We start from the raw sequence: 25,156 nt of genomic DNA, 5'->3' as shown, positions 1-25,156 counted from the left end.
TACTGGGGGGCTGTATACTGATACTGGGGGGCTGTATACTGATACTGGGGGGGCTGTATACTGATACTGGGGGGCTGTGGCCTGATACTGGGGGGCTGTATACTGATACTGGGGGGCTGTGGCCTGATACTGGGGGGCTGTATACTGATACTGGGGGGGCTGTATACTGATACTGGGGGGCTGTACACTGATACTGGGGGGCTGTTTACTGATACTGGGGGGCTGTTTACTGATACTGGGGGGCTGTGTACTGATACTGGGGGACTGTATACTGATACTGGGGGGCTGTATACTGATACTGGGGGGGCTGTATACTGATACTGGGGGGCTGTGGCCTGATACTGGGGGGCTGTATACTGATACTGGGGGGCTGTGGCCTGATACTGGGGGGCTGTATACTGATACTGGGGGGGCTGTATACTGATACTGGGGGGCTGTACACTGATACTGGGGGGCTGTATACTGATTCTGGGGGGCTGTATACTGATTCTGGGGGGCTGCAGCCTGATACTGGGGGGCTGTATACTGATACTGGGGGGCTGTACACTGATACTGGGGGGCTGCAACCAGATACCGGGGGGCTGTTTACTGATACTGGGGGGCTGCAGCCTGATACTGGGGGGCTGCAGCCTGATACTGGGGGCTGTATACTGATACTGGGGGGGCTGTATACTGATACTGGGGGCTGTATACTGATACTGGGGGGCTGCAGCCTGATACTGGGGGCTGCAGCCTGATACTGGGGGCTGTATACTGATACTGGGGGGCTGCAGCCTGATACTGGGGGGCTGCAGCCTGATACTGGGGGCTGTATACTGATACTGGGGGGGCTGTATACTGATACTGGGGGGCTGTACACTGATACTGGGGGGCTGTTTACTGATACTGGGGGGCTGTTTACTGATACTGGGGGGCTGTGTACTGATACTGGGGGACTGTACACTGATACTGGGGGGCTGCAACCAGATACCGGGGGGCTGTTTACTGATACTGGGGGGCTGCAGCCTGATACTGGGGGCTGTATACTGATACTGGGGGGGCTGTATACTGATACTGGGGGGCTGTACACTGATACTGGGGGGCTGTTTACTGATACTGGGGGGCTGTTTACTGATACTGGGGGGCTGTATACTGATACTGGGGGACTGTATACTGATACTGGGGGGCTGTACACTGATACTGGGGGGCTGCAACCAGATACCGGGGGGCTGTTTACTGATACTGGGGGGCTGCAGCCTGATACTGGGGGGCTGCAGCCTGATACTGGGGGCTGTATACTGATACTGGGGGGCTGCAGCCTGATACTGGGGGGCTGCAGCCTGATACTGGGGGGCTGCAGCCTGATACTGGGGGCTGTATACTGATACTGGGGGGCTGCAGCCTGATACTGGGGGCTGTATACTGATACTGGGGGGCTGCAGCCTGATACTGGGGGGCTGTATACTGATACTGGGGGCTGTATACTGATACTGGGGGGCTGCAGCCTGATACTGGGGGCTGTATACTGATACTGGGGGGCTGTATACTAATACTGGGGGGCTGTATACTGATACTGGGGGGCTGTATACTGATACTGGGGGGCTGTATACTAATACTGGGGGGCTGTATACTGATACTGGGGGGCTGTATACTGATACTGGGGGGCTGTATACTGATACTGGGGGACTGTATACTGATACTGGGGGGCTGTACACTGATACTGGGGGGCTGCAACCAGATACCGGGGGGCTGTTTACTGATACTGGGGGGCTGCAGCCTGATACTGGGGGGCTGCAGCCTGATACTGGGGGCTGTATACTGATACTGGGGGGCTGCAGCCTGATACTGGGGGGCTGTATACTGATACTGGGGGCTGTATACTGATACTGGGGGGCTGCAGCCTGATACTGGGGGCTGTATACTGATACTGGGGGGCTGTATACTGATACTGGGGGGCTGTATACTAATACTGGGGGGGCTGTATACTGATTTCTGACAGTGACATGAAGAATCCGGCGATGTTCTTATTCACAAAGCCCTCCAGCAGATGAGGTGATGAGCCCGGAGTGCGGGGGTCAGTGATTAACTGCCGGGAGATAAGGGGTTAAGCAGAAACATAAACAGAAAGTAACAGACGAGCAGGTGCGGGATACAACGATAGCTCCGCCCCCTGCACAGCCGCCACCAATCACAGCGCAGGAGGCGGCACCTGGAGACTTTCACTTTCCATTCCTGTTTCCTGTTAACTGAGGAGACGCCAGGAAAGAGAAGAGAGAGGTACAAACAAGGGAGATACGGGGGGGACAGAGAGCAAGAGTACCGGGGATACAGGGGGGACAGAGTACAAGAATACCGGGGGGGACAGAGTACAAGAATACCGGGGATACAGGGGGGACAGAGTACAAGAATACCGGGGATACAGGGGGGACAGAGTACAAGAATACCGGGGGATACAGGGGGGACAGAGTACAAGAATACCGGGGATACAGGGGGGACAGAGCACAAGAATACCGGGGATACAGGGGGGACAGAGTACAAGAATACCGGGGGATACAGGGGGGACAGAGTACAAGAATACCGGGGATACAGGGGGGGACAGAGTACAAGAATACCGGGGGATACAGGGGGGACAGAGTACAAGAATACCGGGGATACAGGGGGGGACAGAGTACAAGAATACCGGGGGGGGACAGAGTACAAGAATACCGGGGATACAGGGGGGACAGAGTACAAGAATACCGGGGATACAGGGGGGACAGAGTACAAGAATACCGGGGATACAGGGGGGACAGAGTACAAGAATACCGGGGGATACAGGGGGGACAGAGTACAAGAATACCGGGGATACAGGGGGGACAGAGTACAAGAATACCGGGGGATACAAGGGGGGGACAGAGCACAAGAATACCGGGGATACGGGGGGGGACAGAGTACAAGAATACCGAGGATACGGGGGGGGGGGGACAGAGTACAAGAATACCGAGGATACGGGGGGGGACAGAGTACAAGAATACCGGGGATACGGCGGGGGACAGAGTACAAGAATACCGGGGATACGGCGGGGGACAGAGTACAAGAATACCGGGGATACGGGGGGGGACAGAGTACAAGAATACCGGGGGGATACAGGGGGGGACAGAGTACAAGAATACCGGGGGATACAAGGGGGGGACAGAGCACAAGAATACCGAGGATACGGGGGGGGACAGAGTACAAGAATACCGGGGATACGGGGGGGGGACAGAGAGCAAGAGTACCGGGGGATACAGGGGAGGGACAGAGTACAAGAATACCGGGGGATACAAGGGGGGGACAGAGCACAAGAATACCGAGGATACGGGGGGGGGACAGAGTACAAGAATACCGGGGGATACAGGGGGGGACAGAGAGCAAGAGTACCGGGGGATACAGGGGGGGGACAGAGTACAAGAATACCGGGGGATACAAGGGGGGGACAGAGCACAAGAATACCGAGGATACGGGGGGGGACAGAGTACAAGAATACCGGGGGATACAGGGGGGGACAGAGAGCAAGAGTACCGGGGGATACAGGGGGGGGGACAGAGTACAAGAATACCGAGGATACGGGGGGGGGACAGAGCACAAGAATACCGGGGATACGGGGGGGGACAGAGCACAAGAATACCGGGGGATACAGGGGGGGACAGAGTACAAGAATTCCGGGGGATACAGGGGGGGACAGAGTACAAGAATTCCGGGGGATACAGGGGGGGGGCAGAGTACAAGAATACCGGGGGATACAGGGGGGAACAGAGAACAAGAATACCGGGGGATACAGGGGGGAACAGAGAACAAGAATACCGGGGGATACAGGGGGGAACAGAGAACAAGAATACCGGGGGATACAGGGGGGGACAGAGAACAAGAATACCGGGGGATACAGGGGGGAACAGAGAACAAGAATACAGGGGGGGACAGAGAACAAGAATGCCGGGGGATACAGGGGGGGACAGAAAACAAGAATACAGGGGGGGACAGAAAACAAGAATACAGGGGGGGACAGAAAACAAGAATACCGGGGGATACAGGGGGGGGACAGAGAACAAGAATACCGGGGGATACAGGAGGGAACAGAGAACAAGAATACCGGGGGATACAGGGGGGGACAGAGAACAAGAATGCCGGGGGATACAGGGGGGGGACAGAAAACAAGAATACAGGGGGGAACAGAGAACAAGAATACCGGGGGATACAGGGGGGGACAGAGAACAAGAATACCGGGGGATACAGGGGGGGACAGAGAACAAGAATACCGAGGATACGGGGGGGACAGAGAACAAGAATACCGAGGATACGGGGGGGGACAGAGAACAAGAATACCGGGGGATACAGGGGGGGACAGAGAACAAGAATACCGGGGGATACAGGGGGGGACAGAGAACAAGAATACCGCCGGGGGATACAGGGGGGGGGGACAGAGTACAAGAATACCGAGGATACGGGGGGGGACAGAGTACAAGATTTCCGGGGGATACGGGGGGGGCAGAGTACAAGAATACCGGGGGATACAGGGGGGACAGAGTACAAGAATACCGGGGGCTACAGGGGGGGACAGAGAACAAGAATACCGGGGGATACAGGGGGGGGACAGAGAACAAGAATACCGGGGGATACAGGGGGGGACAGAGAACAAGAATACCGGGGGATACAGGGGGGGACAGAGAACAATAATACCGGGGGATACAGGGGGGAACAGAGAACAAGAATACCGGGGGATACAGGGGGGAACAGAGAACAAGAATACCGGGGGATACAGGGGGGGGACAGAGAACAAGAATACAGGGGGGGGACAGAGAACAAGAATACCGGGGGATACAGGGGGGAACAGAGAACAAGAATACCGGGGGATACAGGGGGGGACAGAGAACAAGAATACCGGGGGATACAGGGGGGGACAGAGAACAAGAATACCGGGGGATACAGGGGGGGCAGAGAACAAGAATACCGGGGGATACAGGGGGGGCAGACTACAAGAATACCGGGGGGATACAGGGGGGGACAGAGTACAAGAATACAGGGGGGGACAGAGAACAAGAATACCGGGGGATACGGGGGGGGGGGGGCAGAGTATGGATATAACATGTGGTTATGGTCTGTGTACAGTGTATGAATATGATGAGGTGAGATACGAGGAGTTACGTTGAATGTATGGATATGATGGAGGTATACGTGGAGCATATAGTTTCCTAATATAATGGGGGATACGTGGAGTGTACAGTGTGTGGATATAATAAGCACGATGTATGGATATCACAAAGATATAGAGGGTGTTCGGGGTATGAATATAACAGGTGTGATACCCGTCCTTGGAGCAATCTTCGGTATCTTCCGATATCCAGAGTGTCTGCAGACCCCGCTGCTCGCCGGCTCTTCTGGGTGGAGACGATTTTCAGGAGCGTTTACTCCCTGAGGGCAGGGTCCCGGGGTCCGGCGGTAATGTAGACAAAGCTGCAGGATTTTTGCCGCCTTCAGCGAATTCTGCGGAGTAAACAGCTGGTTAGATTAAATTTTGTTTTCTTTCTTCCCTGGAATTTGAGTCTTTTTTGGTGTTTGTGAATATCTTTGAATATCCCCCATATTTGGCTGTGATCACTGATGGATATCCCCTCAGGTGGGCGGTGATCACTGACGGATATCCCCTCAGGTGGGCAGTGATCACTGACGGATATCCCCTCAGGTGGGCGGTGATCACTGACGGATATCCCCTCAGGTGGGCGGTGATCACTGATGGATATCCCCTCAGGTGGGCGGTGATCACTGATGGATATCCCCTCAGGTGGGCGGTGATCACTGATGGATATCCCCTCAGGTGGGCGGTGATCACTGATGGATATCCCCTCAGGTGGGCGGTGATCACTGATGGATATCCCCTCAGATCAGCTGTGATCACTGATGGATATCCCCTCAGGTCGGCGGTGATCACTGACGGATATCCCCTCAGGTGGGCGGTGATCACTGATGGATATCCCCTCAGGTGGGCGGTGATCACTGATGGATATCCCCTCAGATCAGCTGTGATCACTGATGGATATCCCCTCAGGTCGGCGGTGATCACTGACGGATATCCCCTCAGGTGGGCGGTGATCACTGACGGATATCCCCTCAGGTGGGCGGTGATCACTGATGGATATCCCCTCAGGTGGGCGTGTGATCACTGATGGATATCCCCTCAGATCAGCTGTGATCACTGATGGATATCCCCTCAGGTGGGCAGTGATCACTGACGGATATCCCCTCAGGTGGGCGGTGATCACTGACGGATATCCCCTCAGGTGGGCGGGTGATCACTGATGGATATCCCCTCAGGTGGGCGGTGATCACTGATGGATATCCCCTCAGGTGGGCGGTGATCACTGATGGATATCCCCTCAGGTGGGCGGTGATCACTGATGGATATCCCCTCAGGTGGGCGGTGATCACTGATGGATATCCCCTCAGATCAGCTGTGATCACTGATGGATATCCCCTCAGGTCGGCGGTGATCACTGACGGATATCCCCTCAGGTGGGCGGTGATCACTGATGGATATCCCCTCAGGTGGGCGGTGATCACTGATGGATATCCCCTCAGGTCGGCGGTGATCACTGATTGGTCGCTCTTTATCTCCGCTGCGTCATTTGTTGGATTATATTCGTTATAAGGCGGCTACTAAAAGTCCGGAGTTTCCAGCGGGAATTTCTATAAATCTGACGGTTTACGTTATGGCTGCTGTCCCCGGAGAGGACGGCGTCCTCTTATCCCTTCCTGCTATTTAATGTTTTTCAATAAATGTTTGTTTTTAAACTAATTGTTGCATCGGCTGCTGGAAGCCATTCTCCTCTGTCTATGGATATACCGTATACTCTATATGTGCCTTCAGCACACTTACTCTTTCTTCTTCCCGTGCTCCGTCCTTTGAACCTCTACATAGATGTGGATCCACAGTCCGGGGCTGAGATGTAACAGAGGATATACTGTACATTGTATGGATATAGTGTGAAGATACGCAGTGTGTGGATATAATGAAGATACAGAGGGTGTACGGGATGTATGGATATAACTGGGGGATACACGGAGTGTGCGATGTATGGATATAACGGGGGATACACGGAGTGTACGATGTATGGATATAACGGGGGATACACGGAGTGTACGATGTATGGATACAGTTAGGTCCAGAAATATTTGGACAGTGACACAAGTTTTGTTATTTTAGCTGTTTACAAAAACATGTTCAGAAATACAATTCTATATATAATATGGGCTGAAAGTGCACACTCCCAGCTGCAATATGAGAGTTTTCACATCCAAATCGGAGAAAGGGTTTAGGAATCATAGCTCTGTAATGCATAGCCTCCTCTTTTTTTCAAGGGACCAAAAGTAATTGGACAAGGGACTCTAAGGGCTGCAATTAACTCTGAAGGCGTCTCCCTCGTTAACCTGTAATCAATGAAGTAGTTAAAAGGTCTGGGGATGATTACAGGTGTGTGGTTTTGCATTTGGAAGCTGTTGCTGTGACCAGACAACATGCGGTCTAAGGAACTCTCAATTGAGGTGAAGCAGAACATCCTGAGGCTGAAAAAAAAGAAAATATCCATCATAGAGATAGCAGACATGCTTGGAGTAGCAAAATCAACAGTCGGGTACATTCTGAGAAAAAAGGAATTGACTGGTGAACTTGGGAACTCAAAAAGGCCTGGGCGTCCACGGATGACAACAGTGGTGGATGATCGCCGCATACTTTCTTTGGTGAAGAAGAACCCGTTCACAACATCAACTGAAGTCCAGAACACTCTCAGTGAAGTAGGTGTATCTGTCTCTAAGTCACCAGTAAAGAGAAGACTCCATGAAAGTAAATACAAAGGGTTCACATCTAGATGCAAACCATTCATCAATTCCAAAAATAGACAGGCCAGAGTTACATTTGCTGAAAAACACCTCATGAAGCCGGCTCAGTTCTGGAAAAGTATTCTATGGACAGATGAGACCAAGATCAACCTGTACCAGAATGATGGGAAGGAAAAAGTTTGGAGAAGAAAGGGAACAACACATGATCCAAGGCACACCACATCCTCTGTAAAACATGGTGGAGGCAACGTGATGGCATGGGCATGCATGGCTTTCAATGGCACTGGGTCACTTGTGTTTATTGATGACATAACAGCAGACAAGAGTAGCCGGATGAATTCTGAAGTGTACCGGGATATACTTTCAGCCCAGATTCAGCCAAATGCCACAAAGTTGATCGGACGGCGCTTCATAGTACAGATGGACAATGACCCCAAGCATACAGCCAAAGCTACCCAGGAGTTCATGAGTGCAAAAAAGTGGAACATTCTGAAATGGCCAAGTCAATCACCAGATCTTAACCCAATTGAGCATGCATTTCACTTGCTCAAATCCAGACTTAAGACGGAAAGACCCACAAACAAGCAAGACCTGAAGGCTGCGGCTGTAAAGGCCTGGCAAAGCATTAAGAGGGAGGAAACCCAGCGTTTGGTGATGTCCATGGGTTCCAGACTTAAGGCAGTGATTGCCTCCAAAGGATTCGCAACAAAATATTGAAAATAAAAATATTATGTTTGGGTTTGGTTTATTTGTCCAATTATTTTTGACCTCCTAAAATGTGGAGTGTTTGTAAAGAAATGTGACAATTCCTACAATTTCTATCAGATATTTTTGTTCAAACCTTCAAATTAAACGTTACAATCTGCACTTGAATTCTGTTGTAGAGGTTTCATTTCACATCCAATGTGGTGGCATGCAGAGCCCAACTCGCCAAAATTGTGTCACTGGCCAAAGATTTCTGGACCTAACTGTATAACGGGGGATACACGGAGTGTACGATGGATGGATATAACGGGAGATACACGGAGTGTACGATGTATGGATATAACGGGAGATACACGGAGTGTACGATGTATGGATATAACGGGGGATACACGGAGTGTACGATGTATGGATATAACGGGGGGATACACGGAGTGTACGGGGTGTATGGATATAACGGGGGGATACACGGAGTGTACGGGGTGTATGGATATAACGGGGGGATACACGGAGTGTTTGATGTATGGATATAACGGGGGATACACGGAGTGTACGATGTATGGATATAACGGGGGGATACACGGAGTGTACGGGGTGTATGGATATAACGGGGGGATACACGGAGTGTTTGATGTATGGATATAACGGGGGATACACGGAGTGTACGATGTATGGATATAACGGGGGGATACACGGAGTGTACGATGTATGGATATAACGGGGATACACGGAGTGTACGATGTATGGATATAACGGGGGATACACGGACTGTACGATGTATGGATATAACGGGGAGATACACGGAGTGTACGATGTATGGATATAACGGGGGATACACGGAGTGTACGATGTATGGATATAACGGGGGGATACACGGAGTGTACGATGTATGGATATAACGGGGATACACGGAGTGTACGATGTATGGATATAACGGGGGATACACGGACTGTACGATGTATGGATATAACGGGGAGATACACGGAGTGTACGATGTATGGATATAACGGGGGATACACGGAGTGTACGATGTATGGATATAACGGGGGATACACGGAGTGTACGATGTATGGATATAACGGGGGGATACACGGAGTGTACGATGTATGGATATAACGGGGGGATACACGGAGTGTGCGATGTATGGATATAACGGGGGATACACGGAGTGTACGATGTATGGATATAACGGGGGATACACGGAGTGTACGATGTATGGATATAACGGGGCATACACGGAGTGTACGATGTATGGATATAACGGGGCATACACGGAGTGTACGATGTATGGATATAACGGGGCATACACGGAGTGTACGATGTATGGATATAACGGGGGATACACGGAGTGTACGATGTATGGATATAACGGGGGATACACGGAGTGTACGATGTATGGATATAACGGGGGGATACACGGAGTGTACGATGTATGGATATAACGGGGGGATACACGGAGTGTGCGATGTATGGATATAACGGGGGATACACGGAGTGTACGATGTATGGATATAACGGGGGATACACGGAGTGTACGATGTATGGATATAACGGGGATACACGGAGTGTACGATGTATGGATATAACGGGGGGATACACGGAGTGTGCGATGTATGGATATAACGGGGATACACGGAGTGTACGATGTATGGATATAACGGGGGGATACACGGAGTGTACGATGTATGGATATAACGGGGGATACACGGAGTGTACGATGTATGGATATAACGGGGGATACACTGAGTGTACGATGTATGGATATAACGGGGGATACACTGAGTGTACGATGTATGGATATAACGGGGATACACGGAGTGTACGATGTATGGATATAACGGGGGGATACACGGAGTGTGCGATGTATGGATATAACGGGGATACACGGAGTGTACGATGTATGGATATAACGGGGGGATACACGGAGTGTACGATGTATGGATATAACGGGGGGATACACGGAGTGTACGATGTATGGATATAACGGGGGATACACGGAGTGTACGATGTATGGATATAACGGGGCATACACGGAGTGTACGATGTATGGATATAACGGGGGATACACGGAGTGTACGATGTATGGATATAACGGGGGGATACACGGAGTGTGCGATGTATGGATATAACGGGGGATACACGGAGTGTATGATGTATGGATATAACGGGGGGATACACGGAGTGTGCGATGTATGGATATAACGGGGGATACACGGAGTGTATGATGTATGGATATAACGGGGGGATACACGGAGTGTGCGATGTATGGATATAACGGGGGATACACGGAGTGTGCGATGTATGGATATAACGGGGCATACACGGAGTGTGCGATGTATGGATATAACGGGGATATTATTATTATTATTGTTTATTTATAGAGCAGCATTTATTCCATGGTGCTGTACATGAGAAGGGGGTTACATACAAAATACATATACAAGTTACAGTAGACAGACTAGTACAGAGGGAAGAGGGCCCTACCCTTGCGGGCTTACATTCTATAGGATTATGGGGTGGAGACAGTAGGTGGGGTGGGGGTCGGGCGGCAGCTCCGCGCGGTGGTGGGGCGGCAGCTCCGCGCGGTGGTGGGGCGGCAGCTCCGCGCGGTGGTGGGGCGGCAGCTCCGCACGGTGGTGGGGCAGTGAGGTCATTCAAGGTTATAGGCATTTCTGAACAGATGAGTTTTCAGGGTCCGTTTGAAGCTTGCAAGTGTAGTAGATAGTCTGACGTGTTGAGGCAGCGAGTTCCAGGAGACTGGGGATGCTCGGGAGAAGTCTTGGAGTCGGTTGCATGAGGAGCGAATGAGAGAGGAGGAGAGAAGGAGATCTTGGGAGGACCGGAGGTTACGTTTTGGAGTGTAGCGAGAGATTAGTTCAGAGATATACGGAGGAGACAGATTATGGATGGCTATGTAGGTCAGTATTAGTAGTTTGAATTGGATACGATGGAAGATTGGGAGCCAGTGAAGGGACATGCAGAGAGGAGAAGCGGGGTGGTATTGAGGAGAGAGGTGGATAATTCGGGCAGCAGAATTAAGGATGGACTGGAGAGGGGCGAGCGTGTTAGCAGGGAGACCACAGAGGAGGATGTTGCAGTAGTCGATGCGGGAGATTATGAGGGCATGCACTAGCATTTTTGTAGATTGGGGATTGAGGAAAGGGCGGATTCTGGAAATATTTTTGAGTTGAAGATGGCAGGAGGTGGTGAGGGATTGGATGTGTGGTATGAAGGACAAGGCAGAGTCAAAGGTCACTCCGAGGCACCGAACTTTGGGTGCTGGGGAGAGCGTGATGTTATTAATTGTAATGGATAGATCAGGTGGAGAGTGTAGGTGAGACGGAGGAAAGATGATCAGCTCAGTTTTGGCCACATTGAGCTTTAGGAAGCGAGAGGAAAAGAAGGAAGATATAGCAGATAGGCACTCTGGGATTCTGGACAGCAGAGATGTGACATCTGGACCAGAGAGGTAGATCTGAGTGTCATCGGCATATAGGTGGTACTGAAAGCCATGGGACTTTATGAGTTGTCCCAGGCCAAATGTATAGATAGAAAAAAGTAATGGTCCCAGGACAGAGCCTTGAGGGACACCAACAGAGAGAGGACGGGATGAAGAGGTTGTGTGGGAGTGGGAGACACTAAAAGTGCGGTTGGAGAGGTATGAAGAGATCCAAGAGAGGGCGAGGTCTCTGACACCAAGGGAAGAGAGGATCTGTAGTAGCAGGGAGTGGTCAACAGTGTCAAAGGCTGAGGACAGGTCTAGAAGTAGGAGTATGGAGAAGTGGCTGTTAGCTTTGGCAGTAAGTAAGTCATTTGTGATTTTAGTCAGGGCAGTTTCAGTGGAATGATGTGGACGGAAGCCGGACTGTAGGGTGTCAAAGAGAGAGTTAGAGGAGAGGTGGGAGGGAAGGTCAGCATGAACGTGCTGTTCCAGGAGTTTTGAGGCAAGTGGGAGTAGCGATATGGGTCGATAGCTGGCAGCAGAGGTTGGGTCGAGGGAAGGTTTCTATAGTATGGGTGTGACTGATGTGTGTTTAAAGGCAGAGGGGAAGGTACCAGAGGTTAAGGATAGGTTGAAGAGATGGGATAAGGCTGGAATAAGGATAGTGGCGAGGTTGGGGAGGAGGTGGGATGGGATGGGGTCATGTGCGCAGGTGGTGAGGTGCGCTTTTGAGAGAAGATGTGCAAGCTCTCCTTCGGTGATAGAGGAGAGGAAGTTTATGGGGGAGGAGCAGTGGTCTGTTATATGAGGGGTTGTGGTGATTGAGCAGAGAAGACTTGTCTGGTTTGGTCGATCTTTTCTTTGAAATATGTGGCAAATTCTTCTGCAGAGATGAGGGAGGTTGGAGGGGGCAGTGGTGGGCGAAGGAGGGAGGTAAAAGTGTTAAATAGTTGTTTGGGGTTGTGTGTTAAAGAGGATATGAGGTTTCTGAAGTAATCCTGTTTAGCGGAGGTGAGGGCCGAGCGAAATGTGTGAATTGCATTTTTGAATGTGGTGAAGTCTTCCTGGGAGTGCGTTTTCTTCCACCGCCGCTCTGCGGCCCTAGACACTTGCCGCAGTTTTTTAGTATGGCTGTTGTGCCAGGGCTGTCTATTGATTTGTCTCACTCTGCCGTTCACAAGAGGAGCGACTGAATCAATAGCTGATGTGAGAGTGGCGTTGTAGAAAATGGTGGCACTGTCTGTGTCACGGAGTGAAGATATCGAGGACAGAGGTAGGATAGAGTCAGAAAGGGAGTGTATGTTGACGTGTGCGAGGTTTCTGCGGGGGGTGTGATATGTGCTGGACAGGGGGGGCAGGTGAGGAGGACAGAGCAGAGAAGGTCAATAGATGGTGGTCAGATAAGGGGAGAGGGGAGGTAGTGAGGTTAGATAGAGAGAAGACGGGTGAAGATAAGGTCTAATGTGTGTCCATCTTTATGGGTGGCAGAGGTGGACCACTGAGATAGACCAAAATATGAAGCAAGGGAGAGTAGTTTAGAGGCTGCTGACTGGCGGGTGTCAGTGGGGATGTTGAAGTCACCCATGATGATAGTGGAAATGTCAGCAGAGAGAAAGTGTAGAAGCCAGGCAGAGAACTGGTCGATAAGGAAGTGGTAGGGCCCGGGGGTCTGTATATGATGGCCACTTGGAGGTTGGAGGGAGAATAGATGCGGACAGAGTGCACTTCAAAGGAAGGCAGGACAAGGGAGAGTAGAGGTGGGATTGGGGTGAAGCTGCAGTTGTTAGAAAGAAGGAGGCCCACTCCTCTGCCCTGTCTATTGCCAGGGCGAGGAGTGTGGGTGAAGTGAAGGCCACCGTAGCACAGCGCAGCAGAGGAGGCAGTGTTGGATGGTGTCAGCCATGTTTTAGTGAGACCCAGAAAGGATAGATTGCTAGAGGTAAAGAGGTCGTGAATGATGTGCAGTTTGTTACAGACCGAACGGGCATTCCACAGCGCTCCAGAGAGAGGGGGCGGCGGAGTGGGTGAGAGGGGGATGGGTTTTATATTGGAGAGGTTGCGGTAGTTACTAGTAAGGGTGGAGCGATAGGGGGGTGGTAGAGAGCAGTGTCCCATCTGGGGAGGTCCAGGATTGGGAGATATGTCACCAGCAGTGAGGAGAAGTAGAGAAAGGGAGAGCAGGTGGGAGAAGGAGAGTGGACGGCCTGGTCTGCGTGTTATTAAGAGGAGCTGAGATATAGGAGCAGGTCAGCAGATGAGAACAGGTGGGGAGGTAAAAGGGAAGGGGAGATGAATATTTGTTTGGCGAGTGCTGGCGTTGGGGGATAGCGAAGGAGAGTGAGGAGGAGTGGAGCAAAAACTGTGAGGGCATAGGTGAACATGGCGAGTTTAAGGTTTACATATGGGAATATGAAAAAGTGTAGGGGACAAAATGCAAGTGACAAACAGTTAAGGAGGTAACGCTCACCTTCTGGTCACTTCTGGGACATTTCTGATTGCCCACTTAGAAAATCCCACTTATGAAATCACACAGACCATGGTCAGAACAGACCTGTGCCAACAAATTTATACAACTCTAGAGGCCTAGAAAATGACTCAGGTGTGAGCAGAAGGGAGGGGGATAGAGGAAGAGAGCTCAGAGAAACACACCAGGGGTGAGGCTAGCGCCACACATCCGTGCTGCCGGCACGTGTTTGTCATTTTTTACACGTACCGGCGGCACGGAGACACGATCAGCAATACTACCCTATTGTAGCAGGCACACACACGTAAAACCACACGGAACGTGTGTCCGTGTGCGTTTGTACGTGTGTGCGTTTTTCAAAGCGCTGACATGTCAGTGTTTTCTCCCGCAGCACGGGTGTCACACGGCCCGCACCCGTATCACACGGTGTAGTGTGGATGCGGTCCCGTGTGACACGCGCCGGAGAAAACACACGTCAGTGAAAAAAAACAAAACATTTACTCACCTTCTCCAGCGCTGCTGTCTCTGCCGCTGCTGCCTCTTGCTGCCGACCGCCGCTCATTATTCTCATTGAATATTCACTTCACTGCCTGGCAGCAGCAGCAGCGGGGAGACGGGAGTGCTGGAGACCGAGGATCAGAACCACGGAAAGCAGCGCAGACATCAGGAAGGACCAGGTGAGTATGATAATTACCGGTTCTACGTGTGCTATCGCGGATAGCACACGTAGAACACACGTGTCCTGCACGTACCAGAGACACGTACTTACCACACGCAACACGCAGGGGAAATACGTGTCTCTCGGCACGTGCGTGAATTTCACGTGAGTGTGGCAGAAGCCTAAGAGAAACATTTGGACTACTTCACAGCTAGAAAACGAACTACTTAAGATGCAGAAGAAATAGACAGGTGTGAACCAAGAACAAAGAGTTAGAAGAATATGAAATTCAGATGGCAATGGCAGTGGTTGGAACAGTATCACATACCAATAGAAATAACATACAGGAAAGGATATACACGGAGTGTATGGATATAACAGGGGATTCACGGAGTGTACGGGGTATGGATATAATGGGGGATACACGGAGTGTACGGTGTATGGATATAACGGGGGGATACACGGAGTGTACGGGGTATGGATATAATGTGAAGATACAGAGTGTGTGAATATAACAAAGATATGGAGGGTTTATGGGGTGCGAATATAACGGAGATATGGAGAATGTACAGTGTATGGATATAACGTGGGATACATGGAGTGTATGGATATAATGGGGAGATATAGTCAATGTACGGTGTAGGGAAATAATGGGGGGGATACATAGTGTACGGGGTATGAATATAATGAGGGGATACACGGAGTGTATGGATTTAACAGGGATACACGGAGTGTATGGATATAACAAGTGATATGCGATGTGTATGGATATAACAATGATGCGCGGAGTGTGGATATCACTGGATACGGGGAGTGTATGGTTTATAGATATAATGGGGATAGAGAGAGTGTATTTATATATAAGGGATAATGGGGCTGGGAGCAATTCACGGTATACAGATATAACTGGTAATAGGGGGTATACGGTGAATAAATAGAACTGGAGGATATGGAGAATGTATGGGATATGAGGAATATATGGTTTACAGATATAACTGGCGGGTTCGGGGGTGTACAGTATATGGATATAATTGGGGGTACAGGGGCGGTATGGTGTATGCATATAATGGGAGGGGTAAGAAGAGGCTACAGTGTATGATATAACAGATATTGGTGTATGGTGCATGGATATAATGTGGATATTGGGAGTATATGGATATGCAGGGTGCAGATATGGTGATGGGTGTATATACTGTGCAGATATTTTGTAGTCGGGGGCCTGTGTCTTCCTTTTGTTCCCGTTCTCCTGCTCTGTCAGTAGCTCAGGGGTTAACGCGGTCAGGGTGTTCCCATATCTCACTGTTTGCTTTTTCTCCTCCTGCCTATTCCAGCCATTGACCTCTGTCCCGCAGGCTCCATAGTTATTGGGGCGCCCTGCACTCCTCACATGGGAAGCAGCCGCTCCAAGCCGTAAGTTCCCTCATTTCCTGTTGTTTGAGGCTCCGGTCTCGGTGTATAATCTGCACAGTCGTTTTATTCCCGGTGCAGGTCCTCCGACCCGTTATCAGCTGCTCGTATTGTCCTTCATGTTTGTACTTTCCCCTCTGTTCCCTTTGATCTAGGCTCCGTCACAGCTGGTTCTGCTGTTACTTTCTAGGTTCCTTTGCTTGTACTTTACTCCTCGTCTACACATAATTTATCTTGATGAGACTTGTACCTTTGCTTTTCCTCACCCCCGGATGTCTCTGTGATTTAGGTCGGCCATGGCAAATGAGGGGTCTGCACATTTCTTCAAACTAAAAGAGGATATCACGTGCTCCATTTGTCTCCATGAGCTCCAGGACCCAGTTTCTATCACCTGCGGACACACCTTTTGCAAACCCTGCATCACTTCCTATTGGTCCTCCCCACAACCCTTTGGGTATCGCTGTCCGGAATGCAGAAAAGTCTGTCCAAAAGAGCAGCTCATACCTGCTTACCGCCTGCAGCAACTGGTGACGAAGGTTCAGGAGGGTGTCAAAGAAGAGCAGTCCAAACTGGTAGGTGAAAGTAGGAAAGTTGCACGGTCTGTAGCAGGTGTGCCCTTCTATACCTTAATGTCAAACGCTGAATAACAATGGTTATAACTGTTACAAAGTTCACTCGATTAGATGTACAGCACAAACCAGTGATCACTTATCATGACACAGCTTAGATATAGTATTACGTGGGTTTTATAAATAGTAGGGACCGCAATGGGTATGTCAACCACGCCACTGTTCAGACAATGAGTGGGTGACAATACCTGAGAATCCATACCAATGGTTTAGCTAGCTATCAAAAATAACAATCCTAAAAAGTAGAGCTTTTAGAGCATTTAAAATGATTATACTTTAATTGCAAATATAAAGAAGCACTTGGTTATATCTGGTACAAAGACCTCCCTGTTATAAAGATGTACAGCACAGAACTATCTCATGTCACTATGCCTATGTGGTATCATGTAAGAATTGAAGAATAGTAGGGACCGCCATGGGTATCTCAACCATGCCACTGTTCAGACAATGAGTGGGTCACAATACCTGAGGATACATGTCAATGTATTAGATGGCTATCAAAAATAACAATCCAAGCTAGTAGGAAAAAGTAGACCTTTTAGAGTATTAAAAATGATTATACCTTAATTCCAAATATAAAGAAACACTTGATCTGGTAAAAAAACCTCCATTTTATAGAGAGGTACAGCATAGGCCTATATCATGGCGCTATGCTTATGTGATAGCGTGTAAGAATTGGAGAATAGTAGGGACCGCCATGGGTATGTCAACCACGCCACTGTTCAGACAATGAGTGAGTGACAATACCCGAGGAGACATACCTATATTTTAGCTAGTTGTCAAGAACAACAATCCAAACTAGTAGGATAAAGTAGAATTTTTAGAGTATTTAAAATATTATTGTATTTTAATGGCAAATATAAAGAAACACTTGGTTATATCTGGTACAAAGACCTCCCTGTTGTAAAGATGTACAGCACAGAACTGTCCCATGGCACTATGCCTATCATGTGAGAATAGAATAGTAGGGAATGCCATGAGTACCTAACCCTCGCCAGTCTTCAGTCAATGCACCAGTGATGCCAGTCGAGAGGAATCTAATCTGCTCCACTGATGTTTTAGATGGATTCCACATGGAAACTCATGTGAAACGGGGGGAGTGGGAGCCTGCTGATTTTCACAGGTGGCAGACCACCACTGGGCATTTTTGTCTGAGTAACCATCAACTTCGTAGATATAAATTTCAATAATCTGCTTTACTCCAAAAATATTGAGTGTGACGGTATAATTTCGTCCTAGGCGCCTCCACGTGCCGTCCAACTGGTCTATACCGACGCTAACAACAAGATGGGGCTGGATGAATCTGTTGTCGACACATGCTTTTTGGACAGTGAGAACTCCGGTTACCCCCTGTGCCTCATCTGCGTGATCGGAGAGAAAAGAAGAGGAAAGTCCAGCCTGATGAACTATGTTCTAAGAGCACTTTACAGTCTGGTGAGGAGCCATAACCTGCAGGCTAAGGAGCAATATCCAACATGACAGGGGAGCAAAGGGGCTTCATCTCATCACCACCCCAAAATCAGGGTCAGGAGGGCATCATGGTTTTATCTGCTCCAACCCAAAGTTACCATTATAACGTTTATGTAGAGGAGGGGTTCTGCACATGGTCACCAGTGAGGAGGATCTGTTCTTAATGAGGATCCATCCTTGGTATTGCGAATTTTCACCAATTCTTTAAACTTGCTTCTTCTGTGTAGGAGACTGGACAGCCGATCAGCCTGGGGGAACAGGATGAACCCCTCGATGGTTTTGAGTGGAAATCTGGGACAGACAGTCTCACCAAAGGGATATGGGTGTGGAATAGACCCTTTATCCTGGAGAGGAACGGAGAAAAGGTAAAGGACACCATGTATGTCTCTCGTCAGGTCTGTCCTTGGGCTATTTACATTGAGCAGGCAGTAAAATAAATATAAGACTACCGCTTCAATGTTAGATCTCTGGAGGATTGTCAGATGTGATTGTAGCTAATCCATTGTACGTCATTTGTAGACGCAAGATTGTGATTCTCACGACTGACACCATGGTCCTTGGTTATGATGTTTCTCTTCTTTCTCCTCTGTGTAGATGGCCGTGTTTGTCCTGGACACAGAGGGCTCACTGGAGATTGAAAGTGATAGGGAGACCTGTGTGAAGCTGTCCGCCCTGTCCATGCTCCTCAGCTCCTACCTGGTATGCTGATTGAGGTCTTGGTGCGGGATGGATGCGGGTGATGGGGCATCCATCCTCTTCTTGAATGTCACATTTGTTTGTGTCCTCAGATCTTCAATGTTAATGCAAACTTGAAAACAACAGAGCTGGATTATCTGGAGGTAGGAAAGCCGAGGACATCTCTTCAGATATCCATTGTGTTATCCCCCTTGATGTCAGACCTTGAATGTATCATGTACTATCGTCACATTGTGTCACTCAATATATCAAAGGACTGAAGATGCTTCTGCCCATGTAACCTTGTATTTCATGTCTATGAGATGAACCGGACTGATCGAGACTTGTTTCTGTGTTTTTTCAGATGTATCTCCACGTCTCAGAGCTTACAGGGGAATCCTTCTGTCTGCAATATCTACAGGTGACCTTCTTACCAATCCTCTAGGTAAAGTCTTGCCGGATGTGTAGGGTGCGGCTTTTCATAGGGATCATTCCTGGCTAATATCAATAAAACCAACTTGGTGACATCATTAATCCGATGTCGATGTCTACAGCTTCTTCCCAGAAGCCTTCAGCTTGTTTTCCAAACTTGTGACCACAACTTTTTGGCACATTAGTGGAGCCAACAACTCTGGTTGAGTCTGTGGGTTCTCCTATGTCTGCTCTGGACCATGTTTAGATGAAGGACGACAGCTGAGGTCAGCCATTCTGTAGTTGGGTACTTGTCTTCCCAGCAGAACTCCAATGTTAACAAGAAATAGAAAACCAGAGGGTCACCAAGCCTAACGAATGGGAGCAGAGTGGTTTCGTTGTGGGCCCCAATATAGTGTCCACATCATCCTTTGACATTCTCTGTCTGCACCTCCCATGGTTTCATCTCTCCATCTTTGATGTCTTCTATATTTCAGCACCTGAATATTCTGGTTCGTGATTGGCATAACCCCGACGACTGTGGTCGAGAAGCGGCAAGGACCTACATGGAGCATGAGACGGAGGTATGGTAGAGATCTGATAGTAATCTAGGGCTGAGGTATGTGGCCACAGTGTTGATCCAGATGATGTACGAAGATGACACTGAAGATGGAAAGCTGCACTTTGTGTTTTTGTAGAAGTTACGGAAGAGCGCGACATACCGCCGTGTGCTGGAGACCCTGCGCAGTCCGTCCGCAAGCGGCTTCCTCCTGCCTCACCCGGGGAAAACCTTCCTGAGATCCAATCAGGGGCGGCTCTCAGGTAAGACACGGATTGGAGTAACAGTCCTCCATGGACCGATCACACTGAGGGATAAGGGAGACCATCGATGGATGCTCCACCTGATTTATGTACAATTATTTGGGCGCCATCCAATATTACATTTCCTCTCCATCCACCACATGCAGCTTGCCCCAAAATACCTGGTGAGAGACGCCAGAGCCTCCACAATTGGCCATCCCGTTATCCGCTAGCTCCTCCGACTAGTGATTACCTGCAGGTTTTATATTCCGGACTGACCTCACCCCAGTATAATGATAACTGGGTCTCTCCACAGACATGGATGAAGATTTCAGGAATCACCTCATCACATACATCTCCGACCTCGTGGGAGGCGTCTGGCTCCACAGTAAAACCGATGTCCGTGGAGAGAGGATCACATGTGGCCAGCTGGGTCGAATGCTGAAGGTTGGATATGAAATGTTAATAAAATTCTTGGGTCGTCATAGGGCGTTTTCTCCTGCTATAATAGAGACCTCGCAGTATGGACCTGTCTGGCTGTAAAGTCTCCTCACACAGCTTTTCTTGTAGCTTTACAACGTCCTTACCTGCAGGTAAAGGAGGTCTCCTCACACATCGTTACATCAAGACGGAAAATAGGACATGGAAGGGCTAGTGGTGCAGTCTGGGCTACCAGCACCCGGGGCAGTGAATATTACACCCCCCGCTCAGTGATAATGCCCCTCTTGGAAAGTATTCATTCCCCTCAGCATCACATTTTTGCCACCACCTCCTCCCTTGACCCTTACATAATAAATTAAGTTTAAACCCAAACTCTAATTTGGGCGAGACGTCTTCTCCCGGAACACAGCCGGAAATAAGAGAGTGCGGATTGTTATTGCTGCGACCAGTTTATCAGAGGATATTTTTTTTTTTGTTTGATTTACTCTTCTTTGTTGTGTGTTTTTGTTTTTCAGGATTTCGTCAGTACATTGCAGCAAGAAAACTTCACCTTCGCTTCACCTATGGAGGTAATGGTGTCATGTCCTGACATGTCCACTAGAGGCAGCGCATCACAATCCCCAAACTACATGAATGGTGGTCGCCTGTGACCCGGCGTTCCACTCTCTATACTCCAAGTCATTCAATACTATAAAGAATAAGATCTAATTCTCCTTGACATTCCCGTGCCCGTATCCTCAGATCCAACACCGGCCTCCCGACTATCAGCCACTCTCACTCTCCGATGCCCCGTATCCGACACCGGCCTCCCGACTATCAGCCACTCTCACTCTCCGATGCCCCATATCCTTAGATCCCACACCAGCCTCCCCACTATCAGCCACTCTCACTCTCCGATGCCCCGTATCCACAGATCCCACACCGGCCTCCCGACTATCAGCCACTCTCACTCTCCGATGCCCCGTATCCTTAGATCCCACACCGGCCTCCCCACTATCAGCCACTCTCACTCTCCGATGCCCCGTATCCTCAGATCCAACACCGGCCTACCGACTATCAGCCACTCTCACTCTCCGATGCCCCGTATCTTCAGATCCCACACCGGCCTCCCGACTATCAGCCACTCTCACTCTCCGATGCCCCGTATCCTCAGATCCAACACCGGCCTACCGACTATCAGCCACTCTCACTCTCCGATGCCCCGTATCTTCAGATCCCACACCGGCCTCCCGACTATCAGCCACTCTCTCCCCAGATGCCCCATATCCTCAGATCCCACACCGGCCTCCCAACTATCATCCGCTCTCACTCCCTGGATGCCCCATATCATATATACAGGGATGGAATGAGACTCCTCGTTTTAAGTCACCCACATTAACGCCTCGTTCTCTTCCTCCAGATGTTCTTTGCCCTTGAAAACCACAAAAACCTGAAGATCACACTAAAAATATTCAAGGATTTTGTTGCAAATAAGGTAAGAGCACCCGAGCTGTGGGTTCATTGTGTTTGGTCATCTGAGCCGGTGCTGGTGGCCATGGTGGTGGCATATTTCTGGATCAGTGCCTGCCTTGTCCATTAGACCGGGCCGTGCTACATCTATGAAATGTAACGTGACCTCTCGTGTCCTCCTCAGGCCCCCAACTCGTCTTCTCCTATCAAGGTGCTGAAGATCAGACCCTCTAAGATGAGGGAGGAGGTCAGCGAGGAGGCCTCTCGTCTCCTGCAGGAGTATGAGCAGAATCTGAAAGGCAGCACTGATGGAGCGAGGGCAAATCTCGTAGATGAGATGAAGGATCAACTGAACCAAGAAGTGGAGAAATTCTGCGTCGAATACTCCAAGCGCTTCACTAAGTGTGCGGTGGGGATCGGGTGTGCGGTGGGTGGGGGGATCCTCACCTTGGCAGGAGGCATCGTAGGAGCAGCCGTGGCTGGAACAGTCCTGGCCACCGAGGCTGTCATAATAGGTGGGGCGGTTGGAGGGTCTCTCGGAGGGGCACTCGGGACTGGAGTTGGAGGAGGTGTGGGAGGGATTATTGGGCATATGGAGAAGAAGAAGGATCAGACGCCCAATAACCAAGGTAATAATGGTTCAACACCTGAAGACATCCAAAAGCTGGTGCCCAAGGCGGAGTGAAGCGCGAGACCCATCACTGGACCCTAGAGAAGACCTTTACCCCAATAAATGGCCACTAGCGTCAAGATTGTATTGAGATGTCTTAATTATTTATAGATTTTCTGGACAGTTGTGGCCCCTTTTCATTCCTTTTTTTGAGGACCAAACTAAATCTTCCGAGAAATCTTGATAGGATATACTGGATTTGTCTCTCCTGTAGGGGGCGCTAAACAGAACAGACTTTCATGAAAACTTCAAGAGGAGTAAAAGGGCTTCCATCAAAGACTCATCTACTGTAGAAGTGATGAGAGGGGTCAGGGTCGGCGGAGCGCCCTCTCTGGAGTCCTCTATTCACGTCACTGGGGAACGGTCCTGCGCTGCTGCCACTCCTCCCGCAGGGTCAGCTTCATCTCAGGGTTCCCAGAAATGACGGTCCTGGTGCCGCGTAACCCCAGATATCGAGTCTGGGGCTCCTCAGAATGGCCTGAATTTTTTAATATATTCACTGTAAATTAACTTTAATAGATAAAAAGGAAAAATAAAAGTTCTATAAATTGTTTATGGTTTTGTATAAAGTGAATGTAGCAATGAAATATATAAATGCAGTAACCGGTGCCCCCGAAATGTGGGATATTTCTTATAAACTAAAGATATTGTTTATTTTCTGTATTGATAAATTATATAATAAAACTTTATCAGGTTTCTCATAAAGAGCCAAAATCCTGTGTCTTATTCACACAGCATTGTACCTACACATCTGCTGATACATTTCTATATGGCCCAAAAGGGGGTGCTCCATGTATACAGAGATACATGATGAGATCCTGTCTGCAGCCACCACTAGGGGGAGCTCCCTGTATACAGAGATACATGATAAGATTCTGTCTGCAGCTACCACTAGGGGGAGCTCCCTGTATACAGAGATACATGATGAGATCCTGTCTGCAGCCACCACTAGGGGGAGCTCCCTGTATACAGATACACATGATAAGATCCTGTCTGCAGTCACCACTAGGGGGAGCTCCCTGTATACAGAGATACATGATAAGATCCTGTCTGCAGCCACCACTAGGGGGAGCTCCCTGTATACAGAGATACATGATAAGATCCTGTCTGCAGCCACCACTAGGGGGAGCTCCCTGTATACAGAGATACATGATGAGATCCTGTCTGCAGCCACCACTAGGGGGAGCTCCCTGTATACAGAGATACATGATAAGATCCTGTCTGCAGCCACCACTAGGGGGAGCTCCCTGTATACAGAGATACATGATGAGATCCTGTCTGCAGCCACCACTAGGGGGAGCTCCCTGTATACAGAGATACATGATGAGATCCTGTCTGCAGCCACCACTAGGGGGAAATGCTTGAGTTTCCCGTTGACTTCCATGACACTTGGTGGTAGAGGGTAGCCTGTATCTGCTGTTCCGTGCTCTCGGGGTGGTCCTCGCTCAGCAGTATTGTTCTATCTTCTCTGATGACCTATTAGTGCCCGTCCTTCGTGTTTCCCATCTTTCTTTTCTCTTTTCATGGCATGAGTGCACGCTCTTCAGCCTCATCCTCTTTTCGTGGCATGAGTGCACGCTCTTCAGCCTCATCCTCTTTTCTTCATCAGACACTGACATATTTATATTTAATACAAGTTTTGGAAAGGTTTCTCTATAATGCAATGCATTGTGGGCTGTTTATGAATATTTGCACTATCCTCTGCGCCCCGTGCGTTTATACAGCCTGTGAGCTGCAATGCTCAGTGACACCAGCAGGTGGCGGGATAATCGTTTTTGTGCAGCTCTATTCATTGATCAGCAGCAGAGATCTTATACAGAGAGGGGCTGGAGACAATGCAGCTGATTACTGTGCAGCAGATGAGGGGCGTATGGACGGGCCATGCCCCGGAGGGTGCGGACAATGCCCCAGACCTCACAAGGGGATTTGGCTTTTACTCCATTTTGTCTGAACAATAAATTCAGGAATCTTTCAGCACAAACAAATTCATGATTAGAAACTTCCAGACGGATGACTTCTCACAGCTGCAGGGCTGTTACTATAGATTAGTGCATCAGATCCTCAGCGACCTGCGCTGATACATTGTAACAAACTGCCAGATCAGGAGAAA

General features: G+C 49.5%; 1 protein-coding gene across 1 annotated transcript; it reads left to right on the top strand.

The window, feature by feature from the left end:
• Positions 1–2,195: 2,195 nt before the first annotated feature.
• LOC142246559 (RING finger protein 112-like) lies at positions 2,196–23,748 on the top strand. The gene is made up of 14 exons (XM_075319627.1): positions 2,196–2,256; positions 16,425–16,503; positions 16,790–17,072; positions 18,369–18,563; positions 18,827–18,964; positions 19,194–19,298; positions 19,388–19,438; positions 19,639–19,695; positions 20,183–20,269; positions 20,384–20,507; positions 20,803–20,933; positions 21,443–21,496; positions 22,327–22,401; positions 22,561–23,748. The coding sequence occupies exons 2-14, from the start codon at positions 16,481–16,483 to the stop codon at positions 23,059–23,061; spliced, it is 1,824 nt and encodes a 607-aa protein (XP_075175742.1). The 5' UTR covers positions 2,196–2,256; positions 16,425–16,480; the 3' UTR covers positions 23,062–23,748.
• The last annotated feature ends 1,408 nt before the right edge of the window (positions 23,749–25,156 follow it).

This window comes from Anomaloglossus baeobatrachus, chromosome 7 (genome assembly GCF_048569485.1).
Source record: "Anomaloglossus baeobatrachus isolate aAnoBae1 chromosome 7, aAnoBae1.hap1, whole genome shotgun sequence".
NCBI lineage: Eukaryota > Metazoa > Chordata > Amphibia > Anura > Aromobatidae > Anomaloglossus > Anomaloglossus baeobatrachus.
The sequence above is the reverse complement of the archived record's forward strand: the minus strand, read 5'-3'. Positions and strand labels throughout refer to the sequence as shown.